Source organism: Capra hircus, chromosome 26 (assembly GCF_001704415.2).
Source record: "Capra hircus breed San Clemente chromosome 26, ASM170441v1, whole genome shotgun sequence".
NCBI classification, from domain to species: Eukaryota; Metazoa; Chordata; class Mammalia; order Artiodactyla; family Bovidae; genus Capra; species Capra hircus.
In genome coordinates this window covers 48,422,334-48,447,588 of record NC_030833.1, presented here as the reverse complement: position 1 = coordinate 48,447,588, position 25,255 = coordinate 48,422,334, and the positions used below count along the sequence as shown (strand labels likewise).

At 39.2% G+C, this 25,255-nt stretch overlaps 1 protein-coding gene across 1 annotated transcript in view; it reads left to right on the top strand.

Moving 5' to 3' along the window:
* LOC108634010 (cytochrome P450 2C42-like) overlaps nt 1–15,955 on the top strand; it is a 40,602-nt gene extending 24,647 nt beyond the window's left edge. The window contains exons 5-7 of the mRNA XM_018041128.1: nt 5,061–5,077; nt 13,811–13,935; nt 15,861–15,955. Coding sequence (XP_017896617.1) covers nt 5,061–5,077; nt 13,811–13,935; nt 15,861–15,955 — 237 coding nt within the window. The remainder of the gene's footprint in view (nt 1–5,060; nt 5,078–13,810; nt 13,936–15,860) is intronic.

Below are 25,255 nucleotides of genomic sequence, written 5' to 3'. Positions count from 1 at the left end.
CACCTGGTAAGATTGTTTCCTCTTATACTGACCTTGGTAGTCTTGAAGTTCCCATTTACACAGTATGAGTGCAGTCCTCTATGAACACAAAAATCCTGGGTGTGGTGGCTTGATGAAAGGTGTGCTGTTTCTAGTTTAGCCTGTAAAGCTTTATAACAGGCTTTGGTAGCTGACAGTGCAAGTGTCCCAGTTTGTTCTGTCTCTTGTATTGTTTGTCTGATCTTAAAGGTTTATTTTTCCAAATGTTATCAATTTTTATTTGATATTTGTTAGTATGAGTGTCAGTCGATTTACCAAAACAGTCTGCTGGGATTTTTATCTGGGTGACATTAGATCAATTTGAAAAGACTTAACATCATGACACATTGAGTCTTTCAATTAGTGGGCATGGTATACAGTCCTTGGTTTGGGGAGCTTTCTTTAATTTTCTTAATAATGTCTTTTTCAGTAAATTGGCTTGTAAAACTTTTTTGCAAGATGCCTAATACTGTTATAAGTTTCAAATAATGACTATCATTTTATTATCTGGAATACAGAGGTATAATTAATTTTATCATTTGATGACCTTATATCAAGCAGCATTGCTAAATTTAAAAAATTACTAATAATTAATTGCAGTTTCTATATACATTGTCATACTATCTGGGTAAATATCTTTGTTTCATCCTTCATCATTTCTGATCTCTTGCAGGGTGAAGATTAACATAAACTATTAAGCATGATGTTTTATATACATTTGGTTAGATTTTTAAAGTCAGTTTCAGTTCAGTTCAGTTCAGTCACTCAGTCGTGTCTGACTCTTTGCCACCTCAGGGACTGTAGCACACCAGGCCTCCCTGTCCCTCATCATCTCCCACAGTTTGTGCAAACTCATGTCCGTTGAGTTGGTGATGCCATGCAACCATCTCATCCTCTGTTGTTCCCTTCTTCTCTTGCTCTCAATCTTTCCCAGCACAGGGTCTTTTCCAGTGAGTTGGCTCTTTGCATCAGGTGGCCAAAGTATTGGAGCTTCAGCTTCAGCATTAGTCCTTCTAATGAATATTCAGTCCTTCTAATGATTTCCTTTAGGATTGACTGGTTTGATCTCCTTGCATCCCAAGGGACCCTCAAGAGTCTTCTCCAACACCACAGTTCAAAAGCATCAATTCTTTGGGGTTCAGGCTTCTTTCAGGTCCAGCTCTCACATCCATATGTGACTACTGGAAAAACCATAGCTTTAACTAGATGGATTTTTGTTGGCAAAGTAATGTCTCTGCTTTTTAATATGTTGTCTAGGTTGGACATAGCTTTTCTTCCAAGAAGCAAGGGTCTTTTAATTTTGTGGCTGCAGTCACCATCTGCAGTGATTTTGGAGCCCAAGAAAATAAAGTCTCTCACTGTTTCCCTTCTCTCCCCATCTGTTTGCCATGAAGTAATGGGGCAAGATGCCATTCATGATCTCCATGTTTTGAATGTTGCGTTTTAAACCAGCGTCTTCACTCTCCTCTTCACTTTCATCAAGAGGCTTTTTAGTTCCTCTTTGCTTTCTGCCATAAGGGTGGTGTCATCTGCATATCTGAGGTTATTGATATTTCTCCCAGGAATCTTGATTCCAGCTTGTGTTCCATCCAGCCCAGCATTTCACATGATGTACTCTGCAAATAAGTAGCGTGACAACATAAATATACAGCCTTGACATACTCCTTTCCCAATTTCCATTGTTCCATGTCCAGTTTTAAATGTTGCTTCTTCACCTGCATACAGAGTTCTCAGGAGGCAGGTAAGGTGGTCTGATATTCCCATCTCTTTAAGAATTTTCCACAGTTTGTTGTGATCCACACAGTCAAAGGCTTTTAGGGTAGTCAATGAAGCAGAAGTAGATGTTTTTCTGGAATTCTCTTGCTTTTTCTATGATCCAGCGGATGTTGGCAATTTGATCTCTGGTTCCTCTGCCTTTTCTAAATCCAACTTGAGTATCTGGAAGTTCTTGGTTCACATACTGTTGAAGCCTGGCTTTGAGAATTTTGAGCATTACTTTGCTAGCATGTGAAATGAGTGCAATTGTGCCATAGTTTGAACATTCTTTGGCATTGCCCTTCTTTGAGACTGGAATGAAAACTGACCTTTTCCAGTCCTGTGGACAAAAACCATCAACAGGAGAATGTTGGATTCCACCAAAAAATGATACCCCATATCCACAGGTAAAAAGGAGAAGCCTCAACAAGATGGTAGGAGAGGATCAATTGCGTTTAAAATCAAATCTTAGACCCATTAGAGATGCTCAGAGGGCACAAACAAAACCTTGTGCACACAGGACTGAGGGCAAGGAGCAGTGACGCCCCACAGGAGACTGAGCCACACCTGCCTTTGAGTGTTTGAGTGTCTCCTCCAGAGGCATGGGTCAGCAGTGACCTGCTGTGGGGACAAGGACTCTGGCGGCAGCAGAGGCATGGCTTTTGGTATTAGTCATCTTGGAAGAGGTCGCCACTGGCCCACCATAGAGCCACTGAGCAGATGACACACAAACTGCAGAACAATTATAGCAAAGAAGTTCTTACACTGTTGCAAAGATTCCAGGGCCCACAACAGATTTCCTAACCTGGACATCTGGCAGAAGGACTGAGAACCCCCAGGGCAACAACAAAACCTTCTTTGCACCAAGACTCAGGAGAAAGGAGAAATGACCCCACAAGAGACTGAGCTGGACTTGCCTGTGATTGTCCTGGAGTCTCTGGTGGAGGCTTGGGTTGACAGGGGCCTGCCATGGGGTCAGGGCTACTGACTACCACAGTCCTGGAAGCTGCAATATGTTGGCATAAATAAGTCTTTTTGAAGGCCAAACTACAGGGAGGGAACACAGCCCTATCCATAAATAGGAAATTGGATTAAAGATTTACTGAGCATTTACTGAGATTTACTTGCCCACCAGAGCAAGACCCAGTTTTACAAAGCCATCCTTTCCATTAGGAAACTTCCACAAGCCTCTTATCCTCATCCATCAGAGGGCAGACAGAACGAAAGCAAAATCACAGAAAACTAACTATACTGACCACATGGATCACAACCTTGTCTGACTCAATGAAACCTTGAGCCATATTAAGAATAAAAGGGTTTTATTTGAGCCAAATTTAGGACTAAGCCTGTGAGACAGCCTCTCAGATCACTCTTAAGCGCTGCTGTGGAGAAGCATGGTTTTCAGCACAGTTGTATACTTTGTCAGAACAAAGTGCATCAAGCAAGTCAGGGAAACATTCCTTCAAGGTTTCTTTTTTTTTTTTTTCCTCCAAAGATCAGCATGTTTACAAAGTCAGTATGGCCTTGAGACCTGGGGAGGGAGTCTTTTCAGCTTTGATGTCCCAAGAACATTTAATCTGTATTTTTAACATTTTTTATTTCTGGTCAGTCAACCCTTTAAAAAAAATGATTAAACAGATGGATAATGTATGTCTGATAGGTCACAAAGAGGCTGCTTTACTTAATGTAAAATTCAAGTATGAAGTATAAGCAAGAATGACTTCCCCATTCCTCAGTATGTAAAAATTTCTTCCATTAATATCAGTTTATCTATCTATCCACCTATCCATCAACATCTCTCTACTTTAGTGTGTGTATGTCTCATTAACAATGATTTTTATAAGGAGAACAATAATATTTACACTCAAGAGTTACCATGAGTACAATAATATTATCTTATGTACAACATATACTTAAAAATTCCTGATTTGCCTAGACTATACTTTATAGCTTTCCTTTTCTTTACAATTTAATATGTAGCCTAGGGATACGCATATAATTTGGTTACCTTTTCTCTTTAGTTTCCTGTTATCAGTTCCCTTTGCTCTGTATTTCTTTGAACATTTAACTTTGTGAGGAATTCAATTTAGTAGTCTTGTAAAATATTCTGCAGGTGATTGTTTTTTAGAGATTAGATTTCAGTTACTATTTGGTTAGACAGCTATGTAGGTGCATTTGTGTTCCACTGAAATTCATTTGGGAGGTGGGGACATATAATGTCATCCCATTATTGGTATGGGCGTTCTTCATATAATAAAGTAGTATCTGCCAGATTTCTCTATGGGAGAGTTTCATTTTTTTTTTTTACATTTAATTAATAAAAATTTATGGTGTAGTACTTCAGGGCTCTGTAAATATCAAACCTCTTAGCCTTTCACCCTACAGTTTTAGCATTTATGGATGACACTTACTTGAATTAATGATCCTATGCTGACTTGTTATAAAATGATTTTTCTAATTTTATCTTTGTTTCTGTTTCTATGCTGAGATTAATCTGTAATGAAATCTACCCTATACTTTCAAATAAGACAATCTGCATGAAAATGACTAACACTAATAGTTGCTCTAGTACTTAATATTATCATAGAAGAGGTTATTTTTTACTAGATCAGATATCTGTTTACAAAAGTACTATGGACAGATAACTCCAAACACTTCAAGTTCCAATAGTGATTTCCATTTGAAACCATTGTCCATATATGAGAAGAGTGGAAATTGAAGTGACAAAGCAGCTGTGACGGATGGACACCAGTGTCCAAATGTGGTTATAAGCAGAATGGATTCACTCTAGGACCCATATACTCACTGTTTCAAATGCTTTTGAGATTTAATGCAACATCACTGCACTCCTCTTTAATTTATTTTTGTTTATTACTTGTTCTGTCTGCTGCTGTCTTGCTCAAAATGCCACAGCCCTTCTCTAGGCGTGCTGCTGCTGCTGCTGCTAAGTTGCTTCAGTTGGGTCTGACTCTGTGCGACCCCTTAGACGGCAGCCCCCCAGGCTCCCCTGTCCCAGGGATTCTCCAGGCAAGAACACTGGAGTGGGTTGCCATTTCCTTCTCCAATGCATGAAAGTGAAAAGTGAAAGGGAAGTTGCTCAGTTGTGTCTGACTCTTCGTGACCCCATGGACTACAGCCTAACCAGGCTCCTCCGTCCATGGGATTTTCCAGGCAAGAACCTAGGATTCCTCATCTATAAATCGTAAAATTGGACTAAATGGTTTGCAACAGTTGTCCAGCTCCAGGACTTCTGTGTAGTTCAGTTTATCTTCATCTGTTCTTTCCAGGGCACAGATGTATTAACATTGCTGAAAAAACAAAAGCAGGATGGCAGAGGAATAGGACGGGGAGACCACTATCTCTCCCACAAACTTATCAAAAGAACATTTCAACATTGAGTAAATTCTACAGAACAACTTCTGAATGCTGGCAGAGGACATCAGGCACCCAGAAAAGTAGATCATTGTCTTCAAAAACAGGTAGGAAAAATATAAAATATGTAAAAAGAGACAAAGGAGGTAGGGCGGGAGCTCCATCCCAGGAAGGGAGTCTCATCCCGGGAAGGGAGTCTTAAAAAGAGAGAAGTTTCCAAACACCAGGAAACACTCTCACTGCCATGTCTGTGGCGAGCCTTGGAAGCACAGAGGGCAACATAACAGGGAAGAAAAATAAATAAATAATTAAAACCAACAGATTACGAGCCCAACGGTAACTCTCCCAGCAGAGAAGCAGCGCAGACGCCTGAATCCGCCACTAGCAAGTGGGGGCTGGGCAGGGAGGCACGGGCTGCAGTGCTTTTTAAGAATCGGGCCGGAATGCCCCGAATGTAACCAGAGCGAACTAACTTGGGCTAGCATACCAGACTATGGGAGAGCTACCACGTGAAGAGCTCTAACATAAGACACCGCCAGGAGCACGCACAGAAAAAAGGAGAGAACAGAAATAGCTGGCTGCAGACCATCCCCCTCCAGTGACAGGCAGCTAGAGCTGTAAGGGCCGGAAGGGGGCAATCGCAGCCCCGGAGAGACTTTACCTACCAAACTGCAAGCAGGCTTCTTTGCTAACTAAGACTTCTTGGGGTTCTGGACAGTCACCATCTGCCTGGCAAGGGGCGCCAGCGGTACACCCAGAAAACTGAGCAGCAGGAAAAGGCGATAAGTCGCAGCAACCGCGCTCGCCACACACCTGAGCCACTCGCTCCTGGGAAGGGCACAAAACGCAGGCCCAACCGAATCTGCGCCTCTGAGGGCTACATGCGAGCTGAGCCTGAGCGGCTTAGACCGGGGAGGTGCAAGCAGCCTAGGGCCGGCCTCGGATGGTTCCCGGTGGAGCAATGTAAAGCCTGAGCAGTGTGTGCCATGTGCAGGGGCATGCCCAGCGCGGCTGAGACACTGCGAGCACATGCCAGTGTTATTTGTTTGCAGCATCCCTCCCTCCCCACAGTGCGACTGAACAAGTGAGCCTAAAAAAAAAAAAGTGTCCACCACTGCCCCCCTTGTGTCAGGGCGGAAATCAGACACTGAAGAGACCAGCAAACAGAAGAAGCTAAACAGAGGGAACTGCCTTGGAAGTGATCCCACACTGCCCACAACACCAGAGAAAGTCCCAGAAATATCTTTACTATTTTTACGACCTCTTTTTTTTTTTTGATTGATGTTGTTGATTGTTTTTTCTTCTTTTCTTTTTCTTCTCCTTTTTCTTAACTTTTTAAAAATTTTAAGTCCTCTATTTCTCCTTTAATTTTAATTTTTATAACCTACTATCACTTTTCAAAAAAAAAGACCCTATTTTTAAAGCAAACGCTGTATATATATATTTTTGTGGTTGTTGTTGTTGTTTTTAATAATTCTCGTGACTATTTTTCTTCTTCTTTTCTTTAATATTGTATTTTTTAAAATCCAACCTCTACTCTAGATTTTTAATCTTTGTTTTTGGTATTTGTTATCAACTTTGTACATTTAAAAACCCAATCTTCAGTACCCAATTTTACCTGAGAGCGAGATTACTGGCTTGATCACTCTCTCCTCCTTTGAACTTTCCTTTTTCTCCACCAGGTTGTCTCTGTCTCCTCCCTACCCCTTCTCTTCGCTACCCAACTCTGTGAATCTCTGTGTGTTCCAGACGATGGAGAACACTTAGGGAACTGCTTACTGTCTGGATCTGTCTCTCTCCTTTTCTTTTCCCTCTTTTATCCTCCTGGCCACCTCTGTCTACTTCCTCCCTCTCCTCTTCCCTGTATAACTCCATGAACATCTCTGAGCAGTCCAGACTGAGAAGCGTGCATAAGGAAGTGATTACTGGCTAGCTTGCTCTCTCCTCTTTTGATCCCACCTCATCTCATTCCAGTCACCTCTAACTACCCCCTCCCTCTTCTCTTCTCCATGTAACTCAATGAAACTCTCTGGGTGTCCCTCAATGTGGAGAAACTTCTCATCTTTAACCTAGATGTTTTATCATCAGTGCTGTATAGATGGAGAAGTCTTGAGGCTACTGTAAACATAAGACTGAAAACCAGAAGCAGGAGGCTTAAGTCCAAATCCTGAGAACATCAGACAACTCCTGAATCCAGGGATCATTAATCGATAGGAGCTCATCAAATGCCTCCATACCTACTCTGAAACCAAGCACCACCCAAGGGCCAACAAGTTCCAGAGCAAGACATAGCAGGCAGATTCTCTAGCAACACGGGAACACACCCCTGAGCTTCAGTATACAGGCAGCTCAAAACTACTCCAAAACCATAGACATCTCATAACTCATTACTGGACACTTCATTGCACTCCAGAGAGAAGAAATCCAGCTCTACCCACCAGGACTCCGACACAAGCTTCCCTAACCAAGAAACCTTGACAAGCCACTGATACAACCCCACCCACAGCGAGGAAACTCCATAATAAAGAGAACTCCACAAATTCCCAGAATACAGAAAGGCCACACCAAATGCAGCAATATAACCAAGATGAAGAGACAGAGGAATACCCAGCAGGTAAAGGAACAGGAGAAATGCCCACCAAACCAAAGGAGGAAGAGATAGGGAATCTACCTGAGAAAGAATTCCAAATATTGATAGTGAAAATGAAATCAAAATGGAATCACAGATAAATAGCCTGGAGACAAGGATTGAGAAGATGCAAGAAAGGTTTAACAAGGACCTAGAAGAAATAAAAAAGAGTCAATATATAATAAATAATGCAATAAATGAGCTCAGAAACACTCTGGAGGCAACAAATAGTAGAATATCGGAGGCAGAAGGTAGGGTTAGTGAAATAGAAGATAGAATGGTAGAAGTAAATGAATCAGAATGGAAAAAAGAAAAACAAATTAAAAGAAATGAGGACAACCTCAGAGACCTCCAGGACAATATGAAATGCTCCAACATTCGAATTATAGGAGTCCCAGAAGAAGAAGACAAAAAGAAAGACCATGAGATAATACTTGAGGAGATAATAGTTGAAAACTTCCCTAAAATGGGGAAGGAAATAATCACCCAAGTCCAAGAAACCCAGAGAGTTCCAAACAGGATAAACCCAAGGTGAAACACCCCAAGACACATATTAATCAAATTAACAAAGATGAAACACAAAGAGCAAATATTAAAGCAGCAAGGGAAAACCAACAAATAACACAAAAGGGGATTCCCATAAGGATAACTGCAGATCTTTCAATAGAAACTCTTCAGGCCAGGAGGGAATGGCAAGACATACTTAAAAGTGATGAAAGAAAATAACCTACAGCTCAGATTACTGTACCCAGCAAGGATCTCATTCAAATACGAAGGAGAAATCAAAAGCTTTCCAGACAAGCAGAGGGAATTCAGCACCACCAAACCAGCTCTCCAGCAAATGCTAAAGGATATTCTCTAGACAGGAAACACAAAAGGGCGTATAAACCCAAACCCAAAACAGTAAAGTAAATGGCAACGAGATCATACTTATCAATAATTACCTTAAATGTAAATGGGTTGAATGCCCCAACCAAAAGACAAAGACTGGCTGAATGGATAAAAAAACGAGCCCCCTATATATGCTGCCTACAAGAGACCCACCTCAAAACAAGGGACACATACAGACTGAAAGTGAAGGGCTGGAAAAAGATATTCCACGCAAATAGAGACCAAAAGAAAGCAGGAGTAGCAATACTCATATCCGATAAAATAGACTTTGAAACAAAGGCTGTGAGAAGAGACAAAGAAGGCCACTACATAATGATTAAAGGATCAATCTAAGAAGAAGATATAACAATTATAAATATATATGCACCCAACATAGGAGCACCACAATATGTAAGACAAATGCTAACAAGTATGAAAGGGGAAATTAACAATAACAATAATAATGGGAGATTTTAATACCCCACTCACACCTACGGACAGATCAACTAAAGAGAAAATTAACAAAGAAACGCAAACTTTAAATGATACGATAGACCAGTTAGACCTAATTGATATCTATAGGACATTTCACCCAAAAACAATGAATTTCACCTTTTTCTCAAGCGCTCATGAAACTTTCTCCAGGATAGATCACATCCTGGGCCATAAATCTAACCTTGATAAATTCAAAAAAGTTGAAATCATTCCAATCATCTTTTCTGACCATAGTGCATTAATATTAGATCTCAATTACAGGAAAAAACTATTAAAAATGCCAACATATGGAGGCTGAACAACACACTTCTGAATAACCAACAATTTCACAGAAGAAATCAAAATATGCATAGAAATGAATGAAAATGAAAACACAATAACCCAAAACCTGTGGGACACTATAAAAGCAGTGCTAAGAGGAAAGTTCATAGCAATACAGGCATACCTCAAGAAACAAGGAAAAAGTCAAATAAATAACCTAACTCTCCACCTAAAGCAACTAGAAAAGGAAGAAATGGAGAATCCCAGAGTTAGTAGAAGGAAAGAAATCTTAAAAATTAGGGCAGAAATAAATGCAAAAGAAACAAAAGAGAGACCATAGCAAAAATCCACAAAGCCAAAAGCGGGTTCTTTGAAAGGACAAATGAAATTGGCAAACCTTAGCCAGACACATCAAGAAACAAAGAGAGAAAAATCAAATCAATAAAATTAGAAATGAAAATGGAGAGATCACAACAGACAACACAGAAATACAAAGGATCATAAGAGACTAGTATCAGCAATTATATGCCAATAAAATGGACAATGTCCAGAAATGGACAAATTCTTAGAAAAGTACAACTTTCCAAAACTGAACCAGGAAGAAATAGAAAATCTTAACAGACCCATCACAAGCACGGAAATTGAAACAGTAATCAGAAATCTTCCAGCAAACAAAAGCCCAGGTCCAGACGGCTTCATAGCTGAATTCTACCAAAAATTTAGAGAAGAGCTAATACCTATCCTACTGAAACTCTTCCAGAAAATTGCAGAGGAAGGTAAACCTCCAAATTCATTCTATGAGGCCACCATCACCCTAATACCAAAACCTGACAAAGATGCCACAAAAAAAGAAAACTACAGGCCAATATCACTGATGAACATAGATGCAAAAATCCTCAACAGAATTCTAGCAATCAGAATCCAGCAACACATTAAAAAGATCATACACCATGACCAAGTGGGCTTTATCCCAGGGATGCAAGGACTTTCAATATCCACAAATCAATCAATGTAATTCACCACATTAACAAATTGAAAAATAAAAGCCATATGATTATCTCAATAGATGCAGAGAAGGCCTTTGACAAAATTCGACATCCATTTATGATTAAAACTCTCCAAAGGAGGAATAGAAGCAACATACCTCAACATAATAAAAGCTATACATGACAAAACCACAACAAACATTATCCTCAATGGTGAAAATTGAAAGCATTTCCCCTAAAGTCAGGAACAAGACAAGGGTGCCCACTTTCACTGCTACTATTCAACATAGTTCAGGAAGTTTTGGCCACAGCAATCAGAGCAGAAAAAGAAATAAAAGGAATCCAAATTGGAAAAGAAGAAGTAAAATTCTCACTGTTTGCAGATGATATGATCCTCTACATAGGAAACCCTAAAGACTCTACCAGAAAATTACTAGAGCTAATCAATGAATATAGTAAAGTTGCATGATATAAAATCAACACAGAAATCCCTTGCATTCCTATACACTAATAATGATAAAGCAGAAAAAGAAATAAAGGAAACAATTCCATTCACCATTGCAACAAAAAGCATAAAATACTTAGGAAAATACCTACCTAAAGAAACTAAAGAGCTATATATAGAAAACTATAAAACACTGATGAAAGAAATCAAAGAGGACACTAATAGATGGAGAAATATACCATGTTCATGGATCAGAAGAATCAATACAGTGAAAATGAGTATACTACCCAAAGCAATCTACAGATTCAATGCAATCCCAATCAAGCTACCAGCGGTATTTTTCACAGAGCTAGAACAAATAATTTCAAGATTTGTATGGAAATACAAAAAAACCTCGAATAGCCAAAGCAATCTTGAGAAAGAAGAATGGAACTGGAGGAATCAACCTGCCTGACTTCAGGCTCTACTACAAAGCCACAGTCATCAAGACAGTATGGTACTGGCACAAAGACAGATATATAGATCAATGGAACAAACTAGAAAGCCCAGAGATAAATCCACACACCTATGGACACCTTATCTTTGACAAAGGAGGCAAGAATATACGATGGAGTAAAGACAATCTCTTTAACAAGTGGTGCTGGAAAAACTGGTCAACCACTTGTAAAAGAATGAAACTAGATCACTTTCTAACACCATACACAAAAATAAAGTCAAAATGAATTAAAGATCTAAATGTAAGACCAGAAAGTATAAAACTCCTAGAGGAGAACATAGGCAAAACACTCTCCGACATAAATCACAGCAGGATCCTCTATGATCCACCTCCCAGAATACTGGAAATAAAAGCAAAATAAGCAAGTGGGATCTAATTAAAATTAAAAGCTTCTGCACAACAAAGGAAACTCTAAGCAAGGTGAAAAGACAGCCTTCTGAAGGGGAGAAAATAATAGCAAATGAAGCAACTGACAAACAACTAATCTCAAAAATATACAAGCAACTTATGCAGCTCAATTCCAGAAAAATAAACGACCCAATCAAAAAATGGGCCAAAGAACTAAATAGACATTTCTCCAAAGAAGACATACGGATGGCTAACAAACACATGAAAAGATGCTCAACATCACTCATTATTAGAGAAATGCAAATCCAAACCACAATGAGGCACCACTTCACACCAGTCAGAATGTCTGCGATCCAAAAATCTGCAAGCAATACATGCTGGAGAGGGTGTGGAGAAAGGGGAACCCTCCTACACTGTTGGTGGGAATACAAACTAGTACAGCCACTATGGAGAACAGTGTGGAGATTCCTTAAAAAATTGCAAATAGAACTACCTTATGACCCAGCAATCCCACTGCTGGGCATACACACCGAGGAAACCAGAATGGAAAGAGACACATGTACCCCAATGTTCATCGCAGCACTGTTTATAATAGCCAGGACATGGAAACAACCTAGATGATCCTCAGCAGATGAATGGATAAGAAAGCTGTGGTACATATACACAATGGAGTATTACTCAGCCGTTAAAAAGAATACATTTGAATCAGTTCTGATGAGATGGATGAAACTGGAGCCGATTATACAGAGTGAAGTAAGCCAGAAAGAAAAACACCAATACAGTATACTAACACATATATATGGAATTTAGAAAGATGGCAATGACGACCCTGTATGCAAGACAGCAAAAAAGACACAGGTGTGTATAACGGACTTTTGGACTCAGAGGGAGAGGGAGAGGGTGGGATGATTTGGGAGAATGGCATTGAAACATGCATACTATCATATAAGAATCGAATCACCAGTCTATGTCCGATGCAGGATATAGCATGCTTGGGCTGGTGCATGGTCATGACTCAGAGAGATGTTATGGGGAGGGAGGTGGGAGGGGGATTCATGTTTGGGAACCCATGTACACCTGTGGCTGATTCATGTCACTGTATGGCAAAACCAATACAGTATTGTAAAGTAAAATAAAGTAAAAAAAAAAAAAAAGTCCAGAAAAATAAATGACCCAATCAAAAAATGGGCCAAAGAACTAAATAGACATTTCTCCAAAGAAGACCTACAGATGGCTAACAAACACATGAAAAGATGCTCAACATCACTCATTATCAGAGAAATGCAAATCAAAACCACAATGAAGTACCATTTCACACCAGTCAGAATGGCAGTGATCCGAAAGTCTGCAAGCAATAAATGCTGGAGAGGGTGTGGAGAAAAGGGAACCCTCTTACACTGTTGGTGGGAGTGCAAGGTAGCACAGCCACTTTGGAGAACAGTGTGGAGATTCCTTAAAAAGTTGCAAATAGAACTACCTTATGACCCAGCAATCCCACTCCTGGGCATACACACCGAGGAAACCAGAATTGAAAGAGACACGTGTACCCCAGTGTTCATCACAGCACTATTTATAATAGCCAGGACATGGAAACAACCTAGATGTCCATCAGCAGATGAATGGATAAGAAAGCTGTGGTACATATACACAATGGAATATTACTCAGCCATCAAAAAGAATACATTTAAATCAGTTCTAATGAGGTGGGTGAAACTGGAGCCTATTATACAGAGTGAAGTAAGCCAGAAAGAAAAACACCAATACAGTATACTAACACATATATATGGAATTTGAAAGATGGCAATGATAACTCTGTGTGTGAGACAGCGAGGGAGACACAGATGTATAGAACGGAGTTTTGGACTCTGTGCGAGAGGGAGAGGGTGTGATGATTTGGGAGATTGGCATTGAAACATGTATACTATCAGGTAAGAAATGCATCACCAGTCTATGTTCGATACAGGATACAGGATGCTTGGGGCTGGTGCACGGGAATGATCAAGAGAGATTATATGGGGTGGGAGGTGGGAGGGGGGTTCAGGATTGGGAACTCATGTACACCCGTGGCTGATTCATGTCAATGTATGGCAAAACCAATACAGTATTGTAAAGCAAAATAAAGTAAAAAAAAAAAAAATGCTGACTTCTGTGCTACATGATCACAAAGAATTCCTCAACCCAGAGGTGTTTGACCCTGGCCACTTCCTGGATGAGAGTGGCAACTTTAAGAAGAGCAAGTACTTCATGGCTTTCTCAGTAGGTAGCACAAGCTGATTTTCTTCATCACTTCCAAGAGCAGGATACCTTTTGGGCATCAGCTGGAACTTTCCTCCCCACACTAAGGATGGTAAAAATGCTTTTTTGTCCATGATGTGGGACAGCAATCACAGTGCCCATAGACTTTCCCTCCCCTCAGTACATCATCATTGTTGGGCTAGATTACTGAAGCTTGGAGAGGTGACCCAGTTCTTTCAAATTCAGAAAGAAAGTTTGAGCTGCATTCTGAAAATGTAAGAAATGTTCATCTTAGACAAAAGAAACTCTGTTATAAATCTTTGAAACTTCAAGGTTGATGAAGAGTAAATATACTTAAAGCAGAGAACAGAGGCTGTGGAGAATGGAAAGAAACATGTTGGACCATCAGATTGGGAACAGAAAATATAATGAATATATGTGTGTTTCTAGAAAAAGATTGAACTTGAAAATATCAAATTGCAGCTATAGTATGAGAATACTTAATGAAGTGTGTGGTATAGTGCTGATGCTCAATAAATGTTTGTTGAAAGAAGGATACCTGTTAAGATAAGATTTAAGTGGATAGCATGTGTGCCTACCCTTTGTCCATCTGTCTATCCAGCCATTCTGCTTTCCTTCCATTCATTGATACATTCATCAAATGCACAGTCTCTTTCTAACAGCCAGAAACACAATATTCTGTACATAAACAAGGAGTATATTGTAGGAGATTTCTGGAGGTTATGAGTGAAATGACATAAAACATACAAGACATACAAAAGACAGACAGGACACCACTCTGGCCAGAGGAACAACTGGGCAAACTAATTGCTGTTTATTATTATAAAGCCCTCCTTAGGCAGAATTCCAGACTGTAAGAATAAGCCTTTTCAGTACAGTGCAGGTGCATACATGTTATCGTATGGCAAAGGGGAGTGAAATCTCTGTCTACTGAAGAGTCTGCCCAAAGCCCTCATCTCCTTCTTATCTCAAGAAGGGAATGCTCCCTCGTTTGCAAGGGACCATTAAACTCAAGGCTGTGTCCAGACTCTTTGGCAGAACGCCTCGTATGCAAGGACGCTCAGCCTGAGCAGAGAGACCCGTTTGCAGGCACATCTCTGCTACCCTATTAACCCTTCAGTATATGTACTCTCTGCATTTCTTGTTTGTACTTCAATATGTAAAAAATGTAATCAGTAAAACATGGTTTGTCAGTTTGTATCAACAATGGTAAATCTCATCATATTCAAGAATAAATTCTAGATAAATTGTCATCAAAACTTTAAAAGCAAAACATTTAACTTATAAAATAGGGAAATATCTGTAGGGTTTTAGGATAGGATACAGAACTCTCAAACTAAATGAACAGATTAATAGATTTTATTAAAGGCTTCTGTAAAAACAATACCATAAATAGGTAAGTGACAAACCACAAATATCTGCAGTACATAGCAAACAGGAAATGATTATCATACATAAATAAATATCAACAAGAAAACTGAACAACTTAAGAGCAAACAATTACCAGGAATGAAAGAAACAACCATTGAATGTAAAAAGATGCTTCAGTCGCCCTAGAAATCCGAGAATGCAGATTAAAACCAGAAGTATTTTCATTTCAATAGCTATCATGTTGACAAAAATATAAAAGATTTCAAATTAGCTATGGGAGTATAAAGATACATTTTCATGGTGTTTTGCGTTCCTGCTTTTAAACTAACCATAATTGGGCTTTAAAAAAATACATGTGTATATATATATCTGAGAATATAATTCACATTGGTGTTGTTTATTGCTAGGTATATCTTAAATTCAGCAGAAGTGATTTTGATTAGCAAGCTGGTGTTTCCGTTTGTTCCCTGGAGGCCAGTTCTCGTTCTAATAAGAGGAGATTTCTTTTTAAGTTCTTACACTTTTTTTTGAATACCTGTTTATTTATTTTTCTCTTAGATCAAATGAATGCCTCAGGACCGGTTAAAGAGAAGATGGGGATTTTCAAGATACTAGAAAATTCTGAAGATTCTAGTTTTGAATGTTTGTTTTAAATTGGAGCTACAAGAATGTCTTCAAAAAGTTCTTGTTCACATCTAGTGATCTGTATTGGTGTTAAAATCCACATTTTCACTCTACTTTGATTATATCAGGTTATATAATATAACTGTACCATTGCATAATTTTTTTAATATGATCATACTATTTTATTTTATTTAGTTATTTTTTTAAAATGTTTATTTTTACTTTATTTTGCTTTACAATATTGTATTGGTTTTGCCATACATTGACATGAATCCATCATGGGTGTACATGCGTTCCCAAACATGAACCCCCCTCCCACCTCCCTCCCCATAACATCTCTCTGGGTCATCACCGTGCACCAGCCCCAAGCATGCTGTATCCTGCGTCAGATACAGACTGGCGATTTGATTCTTACATGATAGTATACATGTTTCAATGCCATTCTCCCAAATCATCCCACCCTCTCCCTCTCCCTCTGAGTCCAAAAGTCCATTATACACATCTGTGTCTTTTTTGCTGTCTTCCATACAGGGTCGTCATTGCCATCTTTCTAAATTCCATATATATGTGTTAGTATACTGTATTGGTGTTTTTCTTTCTGGCTTACTTCACTCTGTATAATCGGCTCCAGTTTCATCCATCTCATCAGAACTGATTCAAATGCATTCTTTTTAACGGCTGAGTAATACTCCATTGTGTATATGTACCACAGCTTTCTTATCCATTCATCTGCTGAGGATCATCTAGGTTGTTTCCATGTCCTGGCTATTATAAACAGTGCTGCGATGAACATTGGGGTACATGTGTCTCTTTCCATTCTGGTTTCCTCGGTGTGTATGCCCAGCAGTGGGATTGCTGGGTCATAAGGTAGTTCTATTTGCAACTTTTTAAGGAATCTCCACACTGTTCTCCAAAGTGGCTGTACTAGTTTGCATTCCCACCAACAGTGTAGGAGGGTTCCCTTTTCTCCACACCCTCTCCAGCATTTATTGGTTGCAGATTTTTGGATCGCAGACATTCTGACTGGTGTGAAGTGGTGCCTCATTGTGGTTTGGATTTGCATTTCTCTAATAATGAGTGATGTTGAGTATCTTTTCATGTGTTTGTTAGCCATCCGTATGTCTTCTTTGGAGAAATGTCTATTTAGTTCTTTGGCCCATTTTTTGATTGGGTCGTTTATTTTTCTGGAATTGAGCTGCATAAGTTGCTTGTATATATATATATTTTACACTTTTTATTTATTTTTTTTTCCTTTTTTTTCTTTTTTTCTTTCTTTTTTTTAAAATTTTTTTAATTTTAAAATCTTTAATTCTTACATACGTTCCCAAACATGGAACACCCTCCCACCTCCCTCCCCATAACATCTCTGTGGGTCTTCCCCATGCACCAGCCCCAAGCATGCTGTATCCTGTGTCAGACGTAGACTGGCGATTCAATTCTTACATGATAGTATACATGTTAGAATGCCATTCTCCCAAATCATCCCACCCTCTCCCTCTCCCTCTGAGTCCAAAAGTCCGTTATACACAGCTGTGTCTTTTTTCCTGTCTTGCATACAGGGTCGTCATTGCCATCTTTCTAAATTCCATATATATGTGTTAGTATACTGTATTGGTGTTTTTCTTTCTGGCTTACTTCACTCTGTATAATCGGCTCCAGTTTCATCCATCTCATCAGAACCGATTCCAATGAATTCTTTTTAACGGCTGAGTAATACTCCATTGTGTATATGTACCACAGCTTTCTTATCCATTCATCTGCTGAGGATCATCTAGGTTGTTTCCATGTCCTGGCTATTATAAACAGTGCTGTGATAAACATTGGGGTACATGTGTCTCTTTCCATTCTGGTTTCCTCGGTGTGTATGCCCAGCAGTGGGATTGCTGGGTCATAAGGTAGTTCTATTTGCAACTTTTTAAGGAATCTCCACACTGTTCTCCAAAGTGGCTGTACTAGTTTGCATTCCCACCAACAGTGTAGGAGGGTTCCCTTTTCTCCACACCCTCTCCAGCATTTATTGGTTGCAGATTTTTGGATCGCAGCCATTCTGACTGGTGTGAAGTGGTACCTCATTGTGGTTTGGATTTGCATTTCTCTAATAATGAGTGATGTTGAGCATCTTTTCATGTGTTTGTTAGCCATCCGTATGTCTTCTTTGGAGAAATGTCTATTTAGTTCTTTGGCCCATTTTTTGATTGGGTCGTTTATTTTTCTGGAATTGAGCTGCATAAGTTGCTTGTATATTTTTGAGATTAGTTGTTTGTCAGTTGCTTCATTTGCTATTATTTTCTTTCATTCAGAAGGCTGTCTTTTCACCTTGCTTAGAGTTTCCTTTGTTGTGCAGAAGCTTTTAATTTTAATTAGATCCCATTTGTTTATTTTTGCTTTTATTTCCAGTATTCTGGGAGGTGGATCATAGAGGATCCTGCTGTGATTTATGTCGGAGAGTATTTTGAAAGATATAGAACGCTTCACGAATTTGCATGTTATCCTTGCGCAGGGGCCATGCTAATCATCTCTGTATCGTTCCAATTTTAGTATATGTGCTGCTGAAGTGAGCACCATTGCATAATTTTTGAACCTTATTAAGAGCAAATACATATATTAAGAGTAAATTTAGATTTTCAGTTAATTTTTCAGGTTCGATAGTACTCTTGGGTACAGGCTGATGTGTACTTAACCACTGCCAGATTTATACAGTCTTCCTGTGGAAGTTTAATGTTTTTCCCCCACCTTCCTTTTTAGCAGTACAGATCATGGGTTTTTGGTACTTCAGTTATGGAGTAGACTTTGGATGGGGGAAAGACTGGGATGATACTGCGCATTGTTTAAGTAAGAAACAGTCTGATTTTTAGGGTCTATTTCTATAACATGGTTTGCCAAATAAATATTTGTTATAAGGTGATCTCATCAGATTGCTTTTTTGGATAAATAATGGCTCAGGTGAAATAATGCCAAAAGTCTTGACTGCTATTTCGATGTATCAGTCCTTTACACATATGTCATATATATAAAGATTTCATCTGGACACTGGGTCAATGCAGAGAAGGCTTTGGAAGAAATTACAGGTTCTTGACAAAAGAAATTGGTTCTAGAAATTGGAAGTGGCAGGGTACCATGCAAAATAGGAACAGAAAAAGAGAGAAGAGACCCTGAAAATTATAGCAAGAAGGGGTTAAAATAAGACTTAGGGAATGTAAGTAACACAGGATCCATAACAGAGGAGCCCTATATGTATACGAAACTGACGAAGAGAAATGCAGAATGCTGCCTGAAGCACACATTCCTGTGTAGGTTGTTACTCTCAGTGCCACGCCTATTCCAGTGTAGATCAGATTCTCTTCGCTTTAGGGCAATGGAAGCTAGGTAGGACCCAGAAGAAAGACTATTTTGAGAGAATATTCAGCCAATGTAAAGAACAGACAACAGTGGATTTTCTTTAAAGTGGAAATGTTTACCAGTCTCTGACAAACTTTCATAACATTAGTTGGTTGCTTCTTACTCCATTCTCTTACATTCGTCTCAAATGATTATTTCATTTGAGTTTATAAACAATCAGAAAAGAACTTCTAAAACTTGCCAACGTTGCATCTGTAAACCTCCCAGCACCTGCGCCCATGTATCCTTTCCTTTTATGGATGTAGTCTGTCCTAGCTAGAGCCAACAGAAACGCCCCATTTCTTGTTTTACAGCGAACTCCTTGAAAAGTCTATATTAAAAAAAAAAAAAAGTCTATATTCACTGTTGACTTGTTTCACTTCCATTTTTTTTCCCCTGAATCCATTCCATTCAGATTTTTTAAGTCTCCAGTAACCTCTGAGTCATTTTGAGTCTGACCTTAAAGATCATTTACTTGATCTTTCAGAAGCATTTCATATAGATGTTTAATTTCCACTAACCAGTTTCTGTAGTTCCCAAGTTTTTAGCAGACACATTTGTCTGGTTCTTCCTACTTCTCTGGCTCTTCCTCAGTCTCCTTTGCTATTTATTTGATTCATTAGAATCTCCCAAGAGAGGCTGGAACTCCCTTGATGGCTTGTTGCTTTAAATACCAACTATATATTAAATGGGTTTCCCTGGTGGCCCTGCAATGTGGGAGACCTGGTTTCAATCCCTGGGTTGAGAATATCCCCTGGAGGAGGGCATGGCAACCCACTCCAGTATCCTTGCCTGGAGCATCACCATATACAGGAGCCTGGTGGGCTACAGTCCATGAGGTCATAAAGAGTTGAACACGACTGAGTGACTAAGCACAGCACATGTGTTAAATACCAACTTTGTAGTGGTGACTCCGATTATATCTCCAGCCAGAATCTTCTGAACTCGCTTCCAACTGCCTACTTCACATTTTTACTTGGTTGCCTGATAAACTATCCCAATCTGAACTTCATGAACTTGTTATCCAGCCTCTTAAATATTACCATTCATGTTATTTTTCAGCTTCTGAAACCCTGTGTTATCTGTTGTGTTCTCTATTTTGAGATTTTAATGACTTTAATCATTTTACTGTTACTTTAGTTTCCAGATGTTAGTTTAGGAAGCAAGGGGAACAGATGTATTCATTCCATGATATTGAAACATGTTCCCTGCTTCATCTGTATGAAAAGGTATTTTCAAACCAGGACTTGTCTTCCAACACTTGGTCAAACTGTATTGAAAAAATAGTTGATTAGCTTTATTATTCAGTGAGTCATTCTGTATTATGAGGCAGATCCTGAATGTATTGGGAGGTATAGTGAAAGTGGTACTTGAACATTTCCAGGCAAGCATGTTTGATGGAGTTTTTCAGTAATGTCTTAGCAATTTGATTTGTTTAGTCTTAGAACTTTGAAGTAATACATTATGAAAAGCCTGAAACGCAATAATATTTATATTTAAAACATTAAATAAGTGCTTCTAGCTTTAAATTCTATCCTCTATTTCAAAACTTAGTTTTGGTTTTGAGCTTTTTAACTTAATGCTACTTAAGTTTTTATGATTCTATTTGCTGTATCCATACATCTTCACAAATAGCCTACTATGTATTAATACTTTACCATCAGTTGTGGTTACAAAAATCAAACCCAAGGAATCCTATTTATGAGTAAAGTTGAAGATATCTTTTTGGTCTTTCTTTCTTTGGAATCACTGTTATCACTAGTTTATAACTGCTACATTCAGAGAAGAGGTAACCTAAAATCTAGGGAAACTTGTCTATTACATACATTTTACCTCCCTAATTTAGGTAATGATTTTAATTCTAAACTGATTTGATTAAGAGATACATTTTAAAAGAATTATAAAAACAAATTTTTACTTTTTCTCAGAATTTTATTTTTGACTTAGAAGTGGCAAACTAAGCTTAAAATACCACACGTAATTAGTCCTGTGGTACATACCTGAGACATGAGTTTGACAACAATGCCATGCAAATGACAGCCAGATGCAAGAGAAATGCTGACTTTCTAGGTGTTATTTGGTCCCAATATAATTTGAAAGTGTTGATACTTATAGGTATCTGTACTTGATGGTATGGTAGTTGGTGATTCACATGATCTGGAATGTGCTTGTTAGACACTTTGTTTAGATCTGATTGAAATGAATACACATTGAAAAATTCGAATTCCTGAGCTATGTCCACAGGTTCCAGTGGGGAGATGCAGCCATAGAGACTAAATCAATTTGTCCATAATTTTTCCTGAGCTCCCTTTGAATCTATCTCCTTCAGTAAGGTCAATCTAAAGATCTGCCCCCAAGGCATATCTCTGGGTTTTTCGTTTTTTAATCTCTTCCTGTGAGATCAGTCCTGGGTGTTCACTGGAAGGGCTAGTGCTGAAGCTGAAACTCCAATACTTTGGCCACCTGATGCAAAGAGTTGACTCATTGGAAAAGACCATGATGCTGGGAGGGATTGGGGGCAGGAGGAGAAGGGGACGACAGGATGAGATGGCTGGATGGCATCACTGACTCAGTGGAAGTGAGTCTGGGTGAACTCCGGGAGTTGGTGATGGACAGGGAGGCCTGGCGTGCTGCGATTCATGGGGTCGCAAAGAGTCAGACACGACTGAGCGACTGAACTGAACTGAACTGTGTTAACTATTTTAGATTCCTCTGTCTGCAATATTTGCTTAAAAGTCTCCATCTGAAGGTCTTTGATAGTGGGGGGGATCATGTCAGCTTTCACTCTTCTCTGCAGTATTTTAGGATGTTTACAAAATACTAATATATGCCTGCTTCTTTGTTTTCAGTACTTGGCATCCACACCTACACAATTAACATGCTCAGATGAAGATTTCATTTCTTAGCTTTAAAAAGTTACTTAAATGTAAAATAGCAGTTATTACAGAAGCATACCAAGTTTCATTTTTACTTTTTATTGAGATATAACATCTCATAAAGAAATATGCTCAGTTTGGTGTATCCACTGTGTAGGTACCATCCAGATTAAGATGAGGTGTTTCTTTTCAGAAGGCTGTCTGCCCTCCCCTACCCCAAGATAACCACTCTTCTAATTTTCATTACCATAGACTAGTTCTACATAGCAAAATCTAAGACAGGTATGCAAATTAATCAGGTTTGGGGAATGTTAACATTTCTCAGTACCCATGAAAACCTTTGGTGAGAAGAGCAATTAAACAGTTTACTTGACTTTTCCTCTTACTCTGTAACTATTTGCTACTGCATTTTTGAGTAAGGATTTTAGTTGCTGCTGTCATTACCAATACTTAGTATTTCCCTGGATACTTGAAAGATATGAGATGAATCTCATCTTAATTTTCATCAAATGAGATTGCTGACATGACTACCTGTACTGGGGAACCAGGCACAGACTCATTTGAGAGTGTGGGGTCCAGGAGTCTTTTTTAACTTTAACCGATTTGTCTCATCACCAAGGTTCTATCTGCTATGTTCCTATGTTTTCCCCTTCATCTTCCAACAAATTATCTTTATACAGTACTAGGGTGCATGACGAGAGATATGGGAATATGGTACTATTTGCTGTAAGACAGGTTTAATCTTTTCGTGGGAGAGAATGGAATTTCACATTCTGAGTAGACCTGAAGACATGTACCAGCAGTGACAGAGGGAATCAAAATTAATAATTGATCGACTTGTTACTGTTTGGACTTGTTCAGTCACATTCCTCACTCAGATGTGTGAGTGGTTGACTCCTTGCAGCTGTCAGGCTTTCATTTCACTTAAGAATGTTCCTAATCACCCGTTTTCCAGCCCCCGAAGAGCCACACTCTTGCCAATCTTCAGCCTCTCATCATCTCAAGATTGGTTACTTAATCTGTTTCTTGATTGTATAAGAGAGCGTGTTGGAAACATGCAGCAGGAATAAAGTCAGAAGAATCCACTGAACACACTGGATAAAGAAATACATTTATATTTAATTCTAGTTTCCTATAATTAAATAAAAATGAAAAACCTCATATTGAACTGGCTTATTTAGTGCTAAACAGAATAGAGGGCTTCCCTGGTAGCTTGGCTGGTAAAGAATCTGCCTGCAATGCGGGAGACCTGGGTTCGAGACCTGGTTTCAATCCCTGGGTTAGGAAGATTTCCTGGAGAAGGGCATGGCAGCCCACTCCAGTATTCTTGCCTGGAGAATCCCCATGGACAGAGGAGCCTGGTGGGCTATATAGTCCATGGGGGTTGCAAAGGGTTGGACATGACTGAAGACTAAGTACAGTAACAGTGAACAGAACAGATAAGAAAAACTACTCAGATTCATTAACAGCAAAGGCAAAGAGACTTCCAAAACCAGATCACCCACAAAGAAAGATCAGGTAGACAGCAGATGTGTTATTTTAACAGTAAGACTAAAAATTTCAATGTGCTGAAGAAAAAAAATCCCAACCAAGAATCACATCTATTTAAATATGAAGGAACAGTGGTGAAGATACTTCAAGTTATACAAGTTTTGCTATGCAAAAAGATACAAGGTGACTGGCCCAACCCTGTGCAACAGCCTAATGGAGCATCCACATTTCTGACGGCTCTTTTTTTTTTTTTTCCAATCATGCTGCATAGCATCTGGGATCTTGTTTCCCAGACCAGGAATGGAACCCGTGCCCACTGCAGTGTAAGCATGGAAGCTTAACCACTGGACCACCAGGGAAGTCCTCTTTAGTACCTCACTGAAGTGAAGTGAAAGTCACTCAGTTGTGTCTGACTCTTTGTGACCCCATGGACTATACAGTCCATGGAATTCTCCAGACCAGAATACTGGAGTGGGTAGCCTTTCCCTTCTCCAGGGGATCTTTCCAATCCAGGGATTGAACTCAGATCTCCCAACACGCAGGCAGATTCTTTACCAGCTGAGCCACAAGGGAAGCTATATCTCACTGAGGGTCACCCTAATTCAGTAGTTCAAAATGTAGGCCATTAAAAAAATTATTTTTATTGAGGTACAGTTGATTTATCAAAAACATGAACAACCCAATCAAAAAAGTGGGAAGAAGATCTAAATAGACCATTTCTCCAAAGAAGACATATAGATGGCAAAAGGCACATGAAAAAATACTAACCATCATCAATTAAAGAAATGCAAATCAAAACTGCAATGAAGTATCACCTTCAGTCAGAATCATCAAATGTCTACAAATAATAAATGCTGAAGAGAGAGTGGATATAAAGGAACCCTCCTACAGATTTGGTGGGAATGTCAATTGGTACAGAATAGAGGCTAGTAGGGAGGTTCCTCAAAACATTAAAAATAGAGCTACCATATGATCCTGCCATCCCACTCCTGGGCACATCTCCGGAAAAAAACTATAACTTGAAAAGATACATGTACTCTCTATGTTCAGGACTATTTACTATAGCCAAGACCTAAATGTCCATCAACAGATGAATGGATAAAGAAGATGTTATGGGCAAAGGATACTGCGTACATAATGCATTTCATGCAGTGTCTGTTAGTTAATGTTCAATAAATGACAGTTTCCATTATCACCATCAGTACTACATTTTATTTTTATTAATAACAATTTCAGTAATGATACCGAAGTTCAGTTCAGTTCAGTTCAGTTGCTCAGTTGTGTCCGACTCTTTGTAACCCCATGAACCACAGCATGCCAGGCCTCCCTGTCTATCGCCAACTCCTGGAGTCCACCCAAACCCATGTCCATCGAGTCAATGATGCCACCCCATCATCTCATCCTCTGTCGTCCCCTTTTCCTCCTGCCCTCAATCTTTCCCAGCATCAGGGTCTTTTCCAATGACATGGTGCTTAAGTGGAAGAGTCAAAATCCAAACCATAGTCAGAATCCTTCAGCTGTACTATTATGTCTTACAAAATACTAAAACAAAATCTCCATTCCCCGGAGAAAGACACTATCTGA